General features: G+C 38.6%; 1 protein-coding gene across 1 annotated transcript in view; it reads right to left on the reverse strand.

The window, feature by feature from the left end:
* Nucleotides 1–1912: 1912 nt before the first annotated feature.
* The window catches only part of LOC118851354 (sodium-coupled monocarboxylate transporter 1-like), a 42000-nt gene continuing 26685 nt past the window's right edge, over nt 1913–17227 (reverse strand). The window contains 6 exon segments of the mRNA XM_036760799.1: nt 1913–2026; nt 3679–3758; nt 8002–8105; nt 8537–8595; nt 8597–8749; nt 13087–13173. Coding sequence (XP_036616694.1) covers nt 1913–2026; nt 3679–3758; nt 8002–8105; nt 8537–8595; nt 8597–8749; nt 13087–13173 — 597 coding nt within the window.

The raw sequence follows: 17227 nt of genomic DNA on the forward strand, positions 1-17227 counted from the left end.
AAATTAGGCTGCATATGTGTTTATTTCTCTCAAACTTGCACAACATGTATAGAGATACACATGGGAGCATATTGTAGACAATGAACTCAAGGATGGACAAAGCAGACCTTATATCTTCAGAGCAATTCCCTCTCACCCTTCCCCCCTTTCCTGGCTCAGGATGCCTGCTGTCAACCAAAATTATAGTCTCCATATGGTTAACCATGATATGAGAAAGGAATTTCTTAATTGGATAGGTTGTAAATACAATAAGATAGGAGAATGTCAAGGTGTCAATTGAAATTATAGATCCAGGATGTCTGTGTTTCTTTTGCCATTAACATGACATAATATAACATAAGAAAACATTAAAAAGTCCCATTATTCAAGATAGTATCTGGTTCAAGGCTCCTTGTCCTTGGTAGTCAAACAGAAGAATACTCCTGGTCAGCTTCATCTAGCCCTGTACTTGCTGACACAGGAAGGGGCATTTTGAGTTTACTCAGAGAGCAAAGCATGTCTGTTATGCCAGAGTACACAAAGCATTATGGTAGGTTAAGCTCAGAGTGGGCCAAAAATGTCTCTCCTGATTAGCCAGTCCATGTTTTAGGCCTTCCTCAGGTATTGGGGGTTCAAAATGCTTTGGGGAGGGGTCTACAAGATCAACGCTTGCTCTGTAATGAACAGTCTTAGAGCCGAGTAGGGCATTGGAAGATGAAATGATTTGCCCAGGGTCACATAGCCAATACATTGATAGGATCATGGTTCTAGAGCTGGAAGAGACCTCAGAGACAATGAAGTCCAGTTTCCTCATTTGACAGATCAGGAAATTGAACCCAGCAAGTTTGCATCAGAAGCTGGACACCACTCTGACTCTGAGGCCATCTCTCTCTCCACTAAAACAACTGACTCTCAAATATATAGTTATCTAACTTTAAATAATTTGATAACTTTACTCCCTTCTCAAGTCATTCCTTTTGCAACTCTTATAGAAAAAAATATTTTGCAATAAAATCTTGCAAAGAGATCCTTATTCTGGGGGAGGCAGGGGAAGGGGGGAGGCTAAATGTGCAACTACTCAGCTCTGGCACTATTCAGAAAAATGTTGATGTCCTTGCAAAGTAACTAAATTCTTAAACTAAATGAGCAATTTTTCAATAAGAGAAAATTGAAGAGAAAAAGAAATCCTTTCTAATTGTTTAGAGAAGAGGTAACCAACATTCAGCCAATGGGCTACGCAGAGCACACAACACTCTCAAGGAACCAGATTAAAATGTTACCAGGAAATATTTAACAAAATAATTAAAAATACAATAAAATATAGATAATGTTACATTTTAAAACTAAGTAAATATGCAGCCAACAGGGATCCTTATGAACAGATTAGTGGTCCCTTTTTCTATTTGAATTTGATTTTGAGGACACTGGTTGAGAGCATTAGAAGACTTTCCAAATTTAAATGACATTAAGTTAGACTTTCAGGAATTTCAGGCAGTTTAGAAATGATCTGATCTCCGGAAGGTGATCCATTTTGGATGACAGGTATGTTCTAGGTTTAGGAAATCCCAAACTTTTGGGGACATAGCCTCTTGTTTATCATGGGAGAATTGGGGTTGGGGGAAGTTGGTCAGTATCAGGACCAAGGGAGGCAATATAAGGTGAGGCTTGACCAAAATCTCAAAAACACGACTCAATCAAAGATCATAGCGAGCCAAAGGCCTAAAGAACAGGCAGGCGAATCAAAAGCAAACACGTGACTCAACCAAAGATCATAGCGAGCCAAAGGCCGAAAGAACAGGCCGGCGAATCAAAACCAAAAGCATGTGCGAACACTAGATGTATTTTAAAGCAAAATCTAAATTCAATTCAATAATTTTAGAAAAGTATAAAAGAAGCCCAACATAGCATTCAAGTTCATCCTGCATCAATATGGTCAGCTGGTTTTTCTATTCCCCTCTGTGGAGTACATTTCAAAGTAGTTAAAGGTAGGATTAACAGTTCCACCATCTTCATTTGTGTAAGGTTGAGAGTTTAAAATTAGTTTCTCCTAAAAGAAAAGTTAAATGATTACATTTACATTAAAACATCGAGGATTGTTGGTATTCATCTGCGTAGGTATTCCCTCCACTAGTACAGATTGCAACTTCTGTATGGAGTAGGGTGCTAGTAAATATTTAACCATGTGCTCACTCAAAAAAAAAAAAAGTACCAATGCAGGCTTTTAAGTTTAATCTGCATTATTAACATTTTCTGCAACACTTTCTTAAGACAATCAACAATAAATAAAGGTACAAATGTCTAAGGTACAAATTCTTATATTGATAATTTAAGCCTTTCTGTGCCTTAATATGTGGTCTTTGTGGACTTCTATGACCACAAAAACTCACCTCTACCTTTCTAGTGAATTTAGAAATGTTGGCCTCGGATGACAGAAAAAAAAAAATCTGACAGCAAACCTATAATCAAAGCCATTCCAGAGGAACAATTTAAGTTATGAAATCAGATAGTTACTTTGTGGAGAGAAAAAGACCGACTAAGTAACTATTCAACTTTGACACAATTCAAAAAAGTTGATATTCTCGCAAAATAATTAAATTCTCAAACTAAGAATTTAAATGAACTCATTTTCATTAGTTAATTAAAAGTCTTAAATGGAGAGAGTTTACGCACCATTGTTATAGTCTTTGAGAATTCTGGATCTCCTCCCCACCATGATAAGGTAGTGAGGGTGCAGTCTAAGGGAAGAATGGCAGGAGGGAGAGGAGAGAAAGCTGTGTCCGTACACAATTTCGAAATTATGATGCTCTACTTTTTTTAATTTAAAATTTTTTTTCAATTACATGAAAAGAAAGTTTTCAACATTTACTTTTATAAGATTTTGAGTTCCAAACTTTTTTCTCCTTTCCTCCCTTCCATCCTCAAGAGAGCAAGCAATTTGATATAGGCTATATGCGTACAATCATATTAAACATATTTCAACATTAGATGTTCTACTTCTTTTAAAACTTCCTTAAATTCATTTCCTATTCTGATAAGGGAATAATGCAGAAGAGACATGTATCACTAAACATTGCAAGTTATTTTAGGAAGAGATATTCCCTCTATGTGTAATTTGGCTACACTCTTAATTTATTGGAGAGAGAGGTCCATACTTGTGATTTTAAGTGGTATGGATTCTTACTGAAAAAATTCCCTCTGCCAGTTCAGATCTTCAGCTACTCTTCAACTTAATAGTTTTAGAGATCTGCATGGACCACTGAGAGGCTAAAAGGCTTTGCTAAGGTCACACTCCCAGCACACATCATGAGCCCATGTCTTCCTGTCTTCAAGGGTGATTCTCTTCACTATGATATGCCATGTGTTTCCATATGCTTAATATATGATTTCATAAGTTGCTATGACTGAAAAAGAAATCATCATGTGATGACCAGCTTTCTAATGATAAAATAGATTTGGCTAAACTGGTCCTAGAGCCCTAGGCACTAGGCCTTCCATTATCAGTAGAATCCACCCAAGCTCCCATTGGCATTGTCTTTAACCTTCAAGGCGTCACCTTTACTTCACTGGAATGAAACTTTGGTGGAGATATCAGACGATCTCTAATTGTCTCTTTTCCCCATATTTCCAGGAGAGAAAAAGCCATGACATGATTACCATAAAATGCAGGTGTCTATGTAACAAAAATGAAAGGCAACATACCCTTTTGAAAAAGTCAAAATTAGATAAAAAATCGTCTTTGGTTAGTAAGAGTCTATCATCTAAACTCTGTTTTCTTCCTCCTGAAAAACATAGACATTGCATTTTTAGAAAACATAATTGAAGTTATTAATCTGTGAAACAAAGTCAGTTTTGAATTTCTAATCCAAAAGTAAATTTGTAACTCTCAATTAAATCTAGTGGTTTTGTAGATTTTAATGTGGATTCTGGGAGACATGGGATGCTTTTCTAAATACCAGAGTGAGCATAGGCACTTCTCAGCAGAGGCTGTTGTCTAAAGTTCTAGGGTTACTTGATGACTTTATTTTCCTAAATTCATGGGATGGTTGGAACCTCCTAAAGTCCTTGTGAATATTTTGTCTTTGGGTGCATACTTCCAGATTATTTTCCTTTGCAGAAGTTAGAAATACCACATTACTGAGCATAATTTGCCCAGCAGGAATACTTTCTAATTGGTCCCTCTTCTTTTTATTGTTGACATTTTAATAACTCTTATTTTTACTGGTTACTTTCAACTGTTTTAAAGTCCTTTTGAGACATCAACAAAATCTGACATGATGTTTTACTTCAGGTTTTTTTACAGGGATCTTAGATAGATATAAAATCAGAAAGATTGGGACAGAATAAGAAAAAAATTTAAGTTGGTAAGATAGACAAGACCAGCTAGCATCACAGAATCATAGAGTTGGAAAGACCTCAGAAATCACCTAATCCAACCTTGACAAGAAGCATCAGTCCTCTCTATAATATTCCCAGCAAATCACTTCTCCCTACTCAGATCTCTTCTGATTCTTTGGACCTCTCTTTTATGGTTACCATATTCTAAATTGTATTACGTCTATTTGTATACATATCTTATTTTGCCTATAATTATAGGTCAGGGCTCAGGAACCTGTGGCCTCAAGGCCACATGTGGCCTTCTGGGTCCTCAAATGCAGCCGTTGGACTGAGTCTAAGTTTTATAGAACAAATCCTTTTATTAAGAGGATTTGTTCTGTGAATTTTGGATTCAGTCAAAGAACTGCACTTGAGGACCTAGAGGAGCCATTTGTGGCCTTGAGGCCACGGTTCCCCACCCCTGCTAGAGGTCATCAGTTTCTTGATGTTCAGGCCATCAGATTTACCTTCTGTGTCCATCTTTCTGTACATTCTGATGTTCTAGGATTCCCTAAATTGCACTGAAGTGCTGATCAAGCCTAGAGGCTGGAATACCTTCCATTTTAGGGAACCTCATAAGGCATCCCATTTTTTGAGTGATTTTACTTTTCAGAAAGCTTTTACTTACATGAAGGCCAAGATTTTGTTCCCTGTTTTCTCCCGCCCCCCCCCCACCCCCGCCCATGATCAAGGGGACAAAGCTGATCCCTTTTCCACTGGACAATCCAAAATAGTCCCAGCTGTCTTCTCAGGATAGGTCCAATGAATATGTGAGCTAAGGTTTCTCTAAAATTCTCTAAAATTACACATTGAAAATGTGGAAGCCCAAATAATTAAAGGTGAAACTTTAGGTTCTGATGGCTTGTTTGTATTCTGATTAATTCCACTGGCATTATGGATAAGCAAGGCTTCAGGATTCTATCCCTCAACTGGAATTTTTAAATCCAGGAAGAAGAAAGTTTTCACCTCCATAAATCTGAAGGTTACTCCTTTACAGTATATTTCTTATATCATGGTATGAAAAGGAGACTCCATAGATATTTCTATGGAGATTATACTTAGATAAAATGTTATAGGATGGTTCTTTTTGCTGTTGTAAAAATAGGAAAAGAATGAAAATTACTTAGACTATTATAAAAAGGCATTACAGGCAACCAGCCAACAGAAACACAAATTCAAGTACTATGAAAGCTAATTTGTATTCTTTACATTTGGTGACATTCTGAAAATGAATCAAAGGGAGCATTGTACTCTGCCACAGCTAGTAGCAAACATCAAATCTCATAGGAATGCCCTGTTTTCATCTCGTAAATATGTAGTCTAGCAGGAAACAGATAAGGCACAATGAGTGGCAATAAAGAGGAGCAAATAGAGTAAGAAATGACTGAATGAAAAAGCATTTAGGGGGCAGCTAGGTGTCCCAGTGGATGGAGCACCAGCCCTGGAGTCAGGAGGACCTGGCCCCAGACGCTTACTGTGTGTGACCCTGGGCAAGTCACTTAACCCTGATTGCCTCAAAAAAAAAAAAGTATTAATCACTATGGGAGAAGTACCATCCCAAATGCTAACAATACAAATAGAATAAGACAGTCTCTTCTTTCAAGGAGACCACACTCTAATAGGGGGTCCCGCTACGGGGCAGATGGAAAGGTACTAAGGGCTGCAAGGCAGATAACAAACCCAGGAGGCCTGGTTCCTGCTTTTGCTGTGTGGCCATGGACAAATTATTCAGTACTTCTTAGTACCCTCAGGCAATTATCTGAGACTATAAGCTATTTGATTTACTGATCATTGGTAGAGGGAATTTCCAAATAGAAAGACCCCTATACTGAAGAAATCACAGGCCCATAACCCATGCCTGCCCCTCAAAAATCAAAGTTGTTTATGTGAAGAAAAAAATCCAACATAAAAACTTTTGGTCATTTATTTAAGGTTTTCTTTATCATCCAGTTAGATCATGGCATGGCAAATCATGCCATTTAACCAAAAAAAAATTGAAGTGATCAGAGAATGTTGACTTGGTGAGGTATGTATTGTCCTCCATGCCAGGAAGTTCTCCTGTGTCACCTCTTTCCAGGATTGGCTCAAATGACTCAGCCTCCTGTACCAGAAGAATATAAGCTCATTTGAGTCAGGACTGTCTCCTTCATATCTTTGTATTCCCAGCCCCCATCACATAGTAGGCTCTTTTTAAGAATGGTTAATGAATTGAAAAGAAGCCTTTTATAATGAGCCTCCCAATTACTAGCACTGCCAAAGTTACCTTGTGTTTCCTTTGTATATATGTCTACGTGCACATGTTTTTTGCCCAAGTAGACTAAACTTCTGGAGGGCAGGACTGTTTTCATTTTTATCTAAGTCTTCCCAGTAACAATCACAATGCTTCATCCATGGTGGGTGCTAAATAAATGCTTGTTATTGATCTGCCTTTTCTCAGGTTCTCTCCATTTATAAATCTTCCAACTCCATGTTTTGGATTTCTTTTCCTGTTCCTCAGCAGCCCCCTTCTTACCCTGAAGAAGCATCCACCCTGTGGTCCACTCTCCAGACAGGTGACTGACTGCCCAGACCCCTACTTCAAGAGGAGACCCAGCAATGCCCCACTATACTCTTAATTCCACTCTCTGGACTTCTTTTCCTACTCTTCCACAGCAGTCTTGCCCTCTCTTGGGTACCCCACTCTTCCCTACCCCCCTTTCCATCCCTTTCCATCTCTTCTTTCTGTGTTGTCTCATCCCATTAGAACATTATCAATTACGTTTATAGTTTTCCTATTCCAGCATTCCAGGTATAAACCCAACCTGGTCATAATGTGTGATTTCTGTGTCATCGTAGTTCTTTTGCTAATATTTCATTTTAAAATTTTGCATCAATATTCAATAGGAATATTGGCTTTTGATTGTCTTTCTCTTTTTTGACTTTCCCCAGTTTATGTATCAAGACCATAGTCGCATTTTAGAAGGAATTTAGTAGATCTCTTTTCTAATTTTCACAAACTGTGCAATATTGAAATTAATTGTTCTTTTAATGTTGGATAGCATTTACTTGTAAATCCATCTGGTCCTGTGGTTTTTGCCCCCTTTGGGAGTTCATTTATGGCTTATTCAATTTGTTTTTCTGATAGTGGATTGCTTAAATTCTCTGTTTCTTATTAAACTGAGTATTTTACATTTTTAAGTAGTCATTCATGTCATTTAACTTGTCAGGTTTGGGGGGGAGGGGTTGGGTGTATAGGTGGCAAAATAATTTCTCATTTCTTCTTTTTTTTTCATTTTTGATACTGGCAATTTGGTTTTCCTGTTCTTAAAAAATCAAATTAGTCAGGGCTTTATCTATTTTATTTTGCTTTTTAAAGAAGTTCTTAGTTTCATTAGTTAATTCAGTTCATGTGACTAAAATGTAAGTTTCTTATACTTTAGGCCAGGGACTGTCTGCTTGCTTGTATTTTTATATCTACTGCTTGGCACAGTATCTGGCACATAGGAAGCACTAAATAAATACTTTATCTCTCTGGAGGAAATAATTCATATGTTCACAATATGGTGAACAAATATGGTTAACAAAATTATAGTAAAAATAAGTAACACAGGTGACTATAAATTACCATGAGAATGTTACCTCAAATGAACAGTAACTAGAAACAGGTACCTGTTAGGAGACTAACAATGATTCCCGCAAGTAGAGTGATCAATGTCCCAATGGTGCTGAAGTGCATATATGATATGGAGTAACAATTATCCATTAGGGGAGTTCTAGAAGGGAAGAAAGGAGTTTTGTTACTTTTTTGTCTGTATGTCCAGGTATGGAACTAATTGGTCAACAGACAAAAATTAACAGGATGAAGAGGCAGGGACACTTGGGATCTGCATTGTTCTAGAGCATTCCAACATAGATGGGATGCCAGATCGATTAAAGTGTTTAAGCATTGTCAACCTAAAGTATTACATATCATAGGATCTAGACAAGGCCCTTAGATTTTATTGAGTCCAATCATCTCATTTTACAGGTGAAGCCTAGAGACCTTAAATGACTTATCCAATATCATACAGCTAGTGAATGGCAGAGTGGAGATTTAAACTAGGATCTCTAAGTCAAAATCCAATAAGTTTCACAGAAGTCTTCTCTCTTCTTCCTGTGCCTCATGTAGTTTTTTTAAGTAACATGATAAAACTTATTTCAATACCTTTCAGCATCATGAACTTGAAAAGTACTTGTAGAAAATGGCGTTTCTGTGGTTGTGTTTCCAGTTCCCCTGGTGGTGGAAGTCAGTTATATTACAGCTGTTGGTAATGAGGCTTAAGGGTAAAGTCCTCTCTGGAAGGGGGGGATAGAGCTGAGCTCCAATTCCAATCCAAAGGGAAATGACAGATCCAGCAGCAAGCCCTGCAAATGCTCCCTGCAAAACAGAAATGCTTTTGAGAGTCAAGAAACTGTTTGGTTGTTGTCCTTCATTTTCAAGGAGGACCAAATTGACATCATTATGTTAGAGTCAAGGTACAGTGTGTCTGACTGTGCCTGATCAGACCAATACAAGCTCGGAAGGCTCTACCACAGGTCAGACATTAATAGTCCATGAGAATATTTGGGGTAGAGCTGTCTCTAAATTTGTGCATCTCACATCAAGAAATAGTTATCTTTGAAAGGGAAAAGAAATGGGTGGGATATTGATCATAAAAAGGCAAACTTTCTCACAGAATAGCTGTTCCAAAATGGAATAGTCTGGCTTAGGGAGTAGAGGGTAGTGGGTTCCCCCTCCTAGAGGTCTGCAAGCAAAGACTTGATCATCATTCCTTGGGAAGAGTGGATGGGAGATTTTGTTGAATTGGCATGGATTGAACAAAATAGCCTCTGATGTCTCTCCCTTCCCACTAGGAAATTCTGTGACAGAGACAATGTGAAATTCAGCGAATGGTTAAACTCACTATCCAAAAACAAACTCATCTTCCCTCCCTAACCAGCCACTTCTCTCAAGTTCCTTGTCTCTGTCAATGGCAATATCTGATCAATCATCCAGGCTCAAAACCTTGGTCATTGTTAGATATAGTTGGATGTCAACTCCCTAACAATAGGGAAGAATTTCATTTTTGTCTTTGTATTGCCAGAGCTTAATAGAGTTCCTGGCATTTATTAAGCACCAACTATGTGCCAGGCATTGTGCTAGAAATGCAGGAATCAAATGTTTCTTGAGTTATAATGGTACACAGAGATTATGGGAAAAGCCTTGAATTAGTCATTATATGGGCTCTAATCGTTACTGTAGGTAATGTTGGGAAAGGTATTTACCCTCATGGTCTCAGGTCCGTATCTGTAAAGTAAGGACCAAACTTCCTATCTCTGTGAATTTGAGAAAAAAATCCTTTAACCATCATATCAGTAAAAATGGAGCTAATCAATTGCTTCAGCTTGTGCTGCAATTCTCTCATCTGTAAAATGGGGATAATAATAACACCTACCTCCCAGAGTTGTTATAAAGCTAAAATGAGGTAACATTTATAAGGCACTTTGCAAACCTTAAAATATTATGTAAATGCTCAATATTGTTATTATTCACATTAATACTACTGTTTTTCTTACCTACTCTGTAGGTTAGTTGCAAGAAACAAATGAGATAACATATATGAAAACACTTTGAAAAGTAAGATTGCCATTCAAGTCATTTGAGTTGTTGCTTCATGACCTCATGTGGGATTTTCTTGGTAAGAGATACTGGAAGTGGTTTGCCACTTCCTTCTCCAGCTCATTTTACAGATGAGAAAACTGAGGCAAACAGGGTTAAGTGACTTGCCTAGGGTCACACAGTCAGTAAGTGTCTGAGGCCGGATTTGATTTCAGGTCTTCCTGACTCCAGGTACAGTGCTGCATCCACTGTACCACCTGATTGCCCTTGAAAAAGCAAGAAGCACTTTACAAATGTAAGCCTAACTAGTTTCATGGCATTGTGGAGAGAGAGGGACTTTGACTTCCAGTCAAGTGATTGTTCCACCATTCCACAATGCCATTGTTTGCAGTGAAATATTTCCATGATGACTTGCAGAGGTCAGATGTCACTGTCATTGGCTTTCTCTGTCCCCCATCCCCATGGAAATACTGGACATTGAGGAATTTGTGGCATCTGATCAAAGATCAGGGTTGTAGGACATGGTTGGAAGTTGGAGTAAGGCTCTGAATACTGTAGGGAGATCTGTGCTTTGTGGCTGGTAGGGAGGTCCATGATTCCTTCCACTTCTATGAAGCTAACATCTTTTCCATTGGCCAAATGTAAGGATCTTTTAATTATCCTTTGTTTTTATCTCACTACCTTCTCAAATGGCCTTTAAGTCAGGGTGCTCTTCAGTCTTACTATTTATTTACCTATCCTTGAATGTATTAGGAGGAAATTAAAATTCTGGCCATGAAGTCAAATTCTATGGCTTTACCATAGAATCCACCCTGATACAGCCATATATGTAGGATAAGAGGAAGAGCCTTGGGTTTGGAAGCAGAAGACCGGTACTCACAACCTGGCTTTCCTACTGAGTTCCTGTGTAAACTGGGCCATGGAGCACTTCACCTCTCAGTACCTCAGTTTCCCTAACTGTAAAAAGAAGGGGCTGGATTGGATGATCCCTAAGGTCTCCTACTAGCTCTAAATCCTTGACCCAGTGAACTGAGCGAAGATCTTTTCTATAATTTGATATCTCCCTGGAATTTATCTTATCCCAGGATAAAACTAGAGCATTTGTCATGGATTGGTTGAAATACCAACTTAATTCAAGGTCATATTTCACAGTTCTTCCCTACAAATCATGACATCACATCTCAGAATTTAGAAACAAACAGCAACTGTTTGGGAGATACCATCTCTATTGTTAAATAGTGGGACTAGACTCAGGAAAACTTCCTTCCAAATCCAACCTCAGATATTTATTAGCTGGGTGACCCTGGACAACTCACTTAACCTCTGTTTCATCATCTGCAAAATGGAGATAATTCATAATTAAATAGCGGGACTAGACTCAGGAGAACTGCCTTTCAAATCCAACTGATGAGGGCACAGTCTCTGGAAGCCCCCTTGAACTCTCCTTGAATCTTCCAACTAGGGCTGGCCTTCCCCTAAGGCCATAAGCCTTACATTATCATTAGGCCCAAAAAAAGGTAGAGACCTAGCCTTGCCCTTTGTTGTCCAGCTACTTCCCACCCCTGATATTATCAATATCCATGCCTTCAGCTTCTTCCCACCCTTTATCCCTTTCTCTTGGTTCCTGGAGTCTGACCTCATTCTAGCCCCTGGGGTCCCATCAAGCTCCTCCTTAGACTCCTCCTCAAGACCCTCCCTAAACCCCCCCATAGTCACCCCAGACCACCCCTCAATCCCTCCCACAGTCTTTCTGTATATAATCTCCATCTTGCCTCCATGAAGGTGCTCAGGTTCAATCTAGCTCAGTAGATTGAATCTGGCCCACTTGTGAAAACAGGCATCACAAAGGGTGGAATTTCTTAAAACAACCCATTATGGTGAATCCCTAACTTTGTCTTTTCCCTGGGCTGAGAAGGCTTGAGTGGAATTCTTTCAGCAGGACCCAGAGTGTAGGTATTTTGGGGTCTTGAGCACCCCTAGAAACCTATGGTTCCCTACCATCATCATTTTGCTTAGACCTCTTCACAACCTCAGATATTTATTAGCTGGGTAAGCCTGGACAAGTCACCTAACCACTGTTTCATCATCTGTAAAATGGAGATAATTCATAGCATCTACCTACCAGGGTGGAGTGAGGACAAAATAATAGTTGTAAAGTGTTCTACAAATCTCAAATCATCATATAAATGCTAGCTATTACTATCATCATCATCATCATCATCATCCTAGCTGGGCAGCTAGGTGGCACAGTGGATAGAGTACCAGGCCTCGAGTCAGGAAGACCTGAGTTCAAATATAGCTGACACTTAACTGTGTGACCCTGGGCAAGTCGCTTAACCCAGTTTGCCTCATTTTCCTCATTTGTAAAATGAGCTGGAGAAGGAAACAGCAAACCACTCCAGTATCTTTGTCAAGAAAACCCCAAATGGAGTCACAAAGAGTCAAACACAATAGAAAAATGACTCAACTGAATGAGTGGCTACCAGTACTTAAAAGATAGAAAAAGATGGTGCACAGATGCTGTTGCTGTTTAAGGTGACAAATATAATTTCTGCTAGCTTTGTGCCTGCAGGCCAAAAGGGTAATGGAGAAATGGAGTGGAAGGTCTGCTGACCTGAAAACCAGAGGACATGAATTAGAATCCACACTCCTATGCAAGGAATCTAAGCTTCCTATGCAAGGAAGCTTGCGGGGAGAGGGGACTGATTAAGCTCCCTAAGCTTCAGTCCCTTCATCTGTGATATGAGAGGGTTGGTCTAGATCAGTGGTGTCAAACCCAAATGCAAAGGGTCCCTGAGGGGATACAGATCAACTGAATTTTAAAATGTCACATTATCTATATTTTATTGTATTTTTATTTATTTTGTTAAATATGCTGCATGTGAGAGTGGGGCTGAGTATTTGATACCTCTGGTTTATGTGATATCTGAGGTCCCTTCCAGCTTTAAATCTGCTATTCTATGATCCCAGTTGGATCAACAAAAGCATTTCTAAACATTCAAGAAAAGCCACTAATGTGAGCTATCATGGATTACATTTTACCAAGGAGAAAAACTGCTATTTAGCATTGTATGTTAGGAAAAGACATTATATTCACTTTTACCCTTTATACTTACCATTGAGTTGACAAAGGGAGCCAATATGCCCAGAGAAAACAAACCCAAAAGGGGCCTACCTATGATAACAAAGATACTGACAGATGCCTACAGAGAGAATTAAAAAGTCACAAATTAGTTGTAAGAGTCCCATTTTGAAAAAAATAGCTAGGGCTCCAATATGGAGAGGAAACAAGGGGAGAGATATACTAATAGTCTGGCTTTCCTAAAATGGAAAAAAAAATGATTTTATGGAGTACAGTGAACACAAGTGTGTTGGTAAATGTTTCTAAACACCTGGCTCTCCAAGATATACATACACACACACACACACACACACACACACACACACACACATATGCACACGTAAATATATTATGAGAAATGAATGTTTCTCTCTTGTATTTAATAACTAATTATTGAATCAGAACCAAGGTTTTCCCTCTTTTCTACTTCCTCATTCAGAAACCAGACAGTATGGGAAATCTCTCTTAAAGATGTACCCAGGCCAAGATCTAATCAGATAGCAAAAGAAATTCTAAGTTTGAGCTAATGGGTATATTCCTGCTCATTGTGTTTTTTTCAGCGAGATCTGTTGATTTTCCCTTTTGTCAAGACAGGTGACATGGAGATTGATGCCTCTTTGACCAAGATTTGGGTATGCCAAGACCTTCATTTTAATATAGCCCACCTCCCACTGTGATGACCAATCAGAATTGATTGGTACCCCTCAGCAAGGGTATTTTGAAGGGCATATGAACTGTGAGCCCAATGGCAGGAGGGTCTTTGGATCAAAGGGAGACAGCCAAATGACCATCCTTTTATTAATAACCTTACTGGCCTTATTAATAAAGTAATTAAGTTACCCAGAAACTGTGTCTCTCAAACCTTTTCAATCACCACAGTATATATTTATATTACATAGGAATTTATTTTTATGCATAATTTTATTATATTATTCTTTATAATCATTATAACATAATATATTCTATGTAAATTGATATTATAAATTATATATAAATAATAATATATACATAACACATTTTTAGGTTATTCTGCATTATTAACATTTTCTCCATCACTTCTTTATGCCTAGAAATCAACAAAACAATAAATCAAGTCCTGATTTTTAGCTTTTGCTAATTTCTGAGGTGTAAGTACTCACACTAAAACCTTAACAATCAGATCTCTCTATTTGAATTGGCTTAGTACAGCTCTGCCAATGAATGATCCAGAGTAAATACCAAGTCTGAGAACAGGTTAGTGTAATTAGAGAAAAGAGACCAAGCTGAAACATGGCAAGGGAGGTTTGTACTACAAGTGAGAAGAGAACGCATTTATGAGGATAGAATAGCCTGAAATGTAGCTCCTGAGAAATAGGTTCATAGTGACTGGCACAAAGTGGTGCTTAATAAATGCTTCTTAACTGACTGACTGACAGGTGCAAATACAATCAATGAAGATTAATCTGGACATGATGGAGCCTCAGAAAATTTGACAAATGGTGTGGTCTGGGCAACATGGTATAGTAGTAGGGGCATGAGTCTAAAGTCCATACTGGTTTACTTGCTATTCCCTTGTATACAACATACCACTTTCTGGTGGATAATTAATAATAACTGAGAAAATAATCCAAGATATACTACTTATCAGCAAAACACGTCAATGGAATCCCCAGTTGGTCCACAGACCCTAAATACAGAATGAGACAGATTTTTATGAAGTAAAAATAAATAAGACTGATTAATTAAAAGAAAACAATCAACAGAATACAAGCCAACATGCAAAATTAGGTGATCAGATTTCTAATTCGAGGGAACATTAGGGGCTTTCCGAGTTGGGAAAGGAGAAGAGTGAGTTTCAGTCAAGTTGGGAGGAGGGTGAGTAGGTTTCTGGGTCTTTCTTTTCCTAGAATTAAGAGATGATGACTAATTGCATCCACCTGTATTTATGATGCCTTATGCCATCTAGTTTCCCATGGATGATTTGCAGAAAAACAACAAGATGGAGGATAATGCATGTGGTAGCACAAGGTGGAGTTAGTGTTCACATGATAGAGTCTAATTGGTTCTCTCGTTTCCCACACCAAACCAACTCCATTTTGTAGCTCGTCTTCACTCTATCTTGTCAATCTCAGGACTGTGGGCCTTTGGACTAACTGTTCCCCATGTCAGGAATACCCTCCCTGTTTCCTTCGAGACTCAGGTGAAATCCCACTTTTTTAGAAAGCTTTTCTCAGGTACCCCATCCCTCTCCCAGCTAGTCCTTTCTCTCTACGATCGCCATCCATCTATTCTATACATCTTGTATGTACAGGATAATTTACATGCCATGTCCTACATTAGAATGTGAGCTCCTTGAGGCCAAGCCCTTTTCTTTGTACCTCAGCACTTAACATAGTTCCCAGAACTTAGTAAGCATTTAATAAATGCTTGTTGACTGAATTACTGACTGATTTTGCTACGTGATTCTCAAGTAGGCACCTATTTTGTCTGGCCCTCAGTTTAATGTGAGAATAATGTATACTTCATCTGAAAAATAAAGAGATTGTACTAGATGTCCTCCAAGGTCCTTCTCAGCTCTAAATCTCTGATCCTTTGGTGCTATATAGATTGAGTATCATTTTTAGAGTCCCAAGAACAGAAGGAAAAAGAACCTTTGAAATGTAAAGCAGATTTAGATTCATTGTAAGGAAAAGCTTCCTAATCACTGGTGTTCAGTCATTTCAGTTGTGTCCAACTCTTTGTGATCCTATGGATCTCTGCCCATGGGGTTTTCTTGGCAAAGATCCTGGAATCTCCAGTGGCAAACAAGTTTAGTGACTTGCCTAACATCACACAGCTAAGAAGTTTCTAAAGATGGATTTGAACTCAGGTCTTCCTTATTCCAAGCCCAGAACTCTATCCATTGTTGCCTTTCCAATTCATTAGAGCTGTCCAAAAATGGAATAGTAATAAGTTTGCCTTCACTTCAGGTCTTCAAGAAGAGATTGAATTCAGTGCTGAATGTATCAGATGTGTTATAGCAGTACGGATTAGACTGGAAGGACCTTGCAATTCAGATTCTGTGACATAGAGCAGTAGATATCCAATAGAAAGGAAGGTAGTGTATCCAATATTTATGGTTAGGACATGAGAGTGATGATCAACTAACCAAGAGTTACAGTGTCACCATGCATAGATGTCATGATGATGGGAAAAAAAAGGAAAGGATATTAAGGGTCGAGGGAGTAAAATAAATTAACAATGGCCATATTTGACAAATAGTGACCAGTGCTACTCATAAAAGGCACACTGCTAGAGGCCCACTCCAGTATCTTTGCCAAGAAAACCCCAAATGAAGTCACAGTTGAAACAACTAAACAGCAACCAGATGATGCAATGGCCAACAAAATCTGTAACTTCTGAGGCCATCCCAAGATTCACTGCAGTATCAAGGCCCCAGTTTTAATGAAGGATCAGGACTGGCTTTCCAATTATAAAAATGCATTCCAACAGCCTGACTCAGCCCAAAGTGGAGTATATGAAGTATAATTCATCCCAGAGGCACTTCAAATTCAACATGGCAGTATTCTACTTAACATGGCCAAAACTCTATGTTTCCTTCCAAATCTGCTCCCCTCTTCCAAAATTCCCTATTTCTGCTAAAGGCACCAAAATTCTTCCAGTTTCCCAGTTTTTGTAACCTAAGTGTTATCCTCAACTCCTCATTCTTCCTTATGCTATGTGTCCAATCAGCTGAAAAATCTTGCCATCTTTACCTCCACAACATTTCTTACATTCAACCCTTTCTCTCCACTTACACATCTACCACCTTAGTTCAGGCTCTCATCACTTCTTGCCTAGATGATCACAAAAGCCTTGTAATAGTCTCCTGTCCCAAATCTCTGCCTAATCCATCCTATGTCTCAACAAAAGTGATTTTCCATGAATACAGATACAACCCTATCACTTCCCAACTCAGGTAACTCTAATGGTTCCTTATTGCCTCTAGGATGAATTAGAAACTCTTCTGTTTAACTTTTATAGTCCTTCACAACTTGACTCCAACCTACCTTTCCAGCCTCACTGGACATTTCTTACATGATCCAGCCAAGCTCTTCTCTTCAGTTTCCATCTGTGCATTTTGCACTGCCCTGAAATGTACTTCCTCCTCCCCTCCA

Source organism: Trichosurus vulpecula, chromosome 5 (assembly GCF_011100635.1).
Source record: "Trichosurus vulpecula isolate mTriVul1 chromosome 5, mTriVul1.pri, whole genome shotgun sequence".
NCBI classification, from domain to species: domain Eukaryota; kingdom Metazoa; phylum Chordata; class Mammalia; order Diprotodontia; family Phalangeridae; genus Trichosurus; species Trichosurus vulpecula.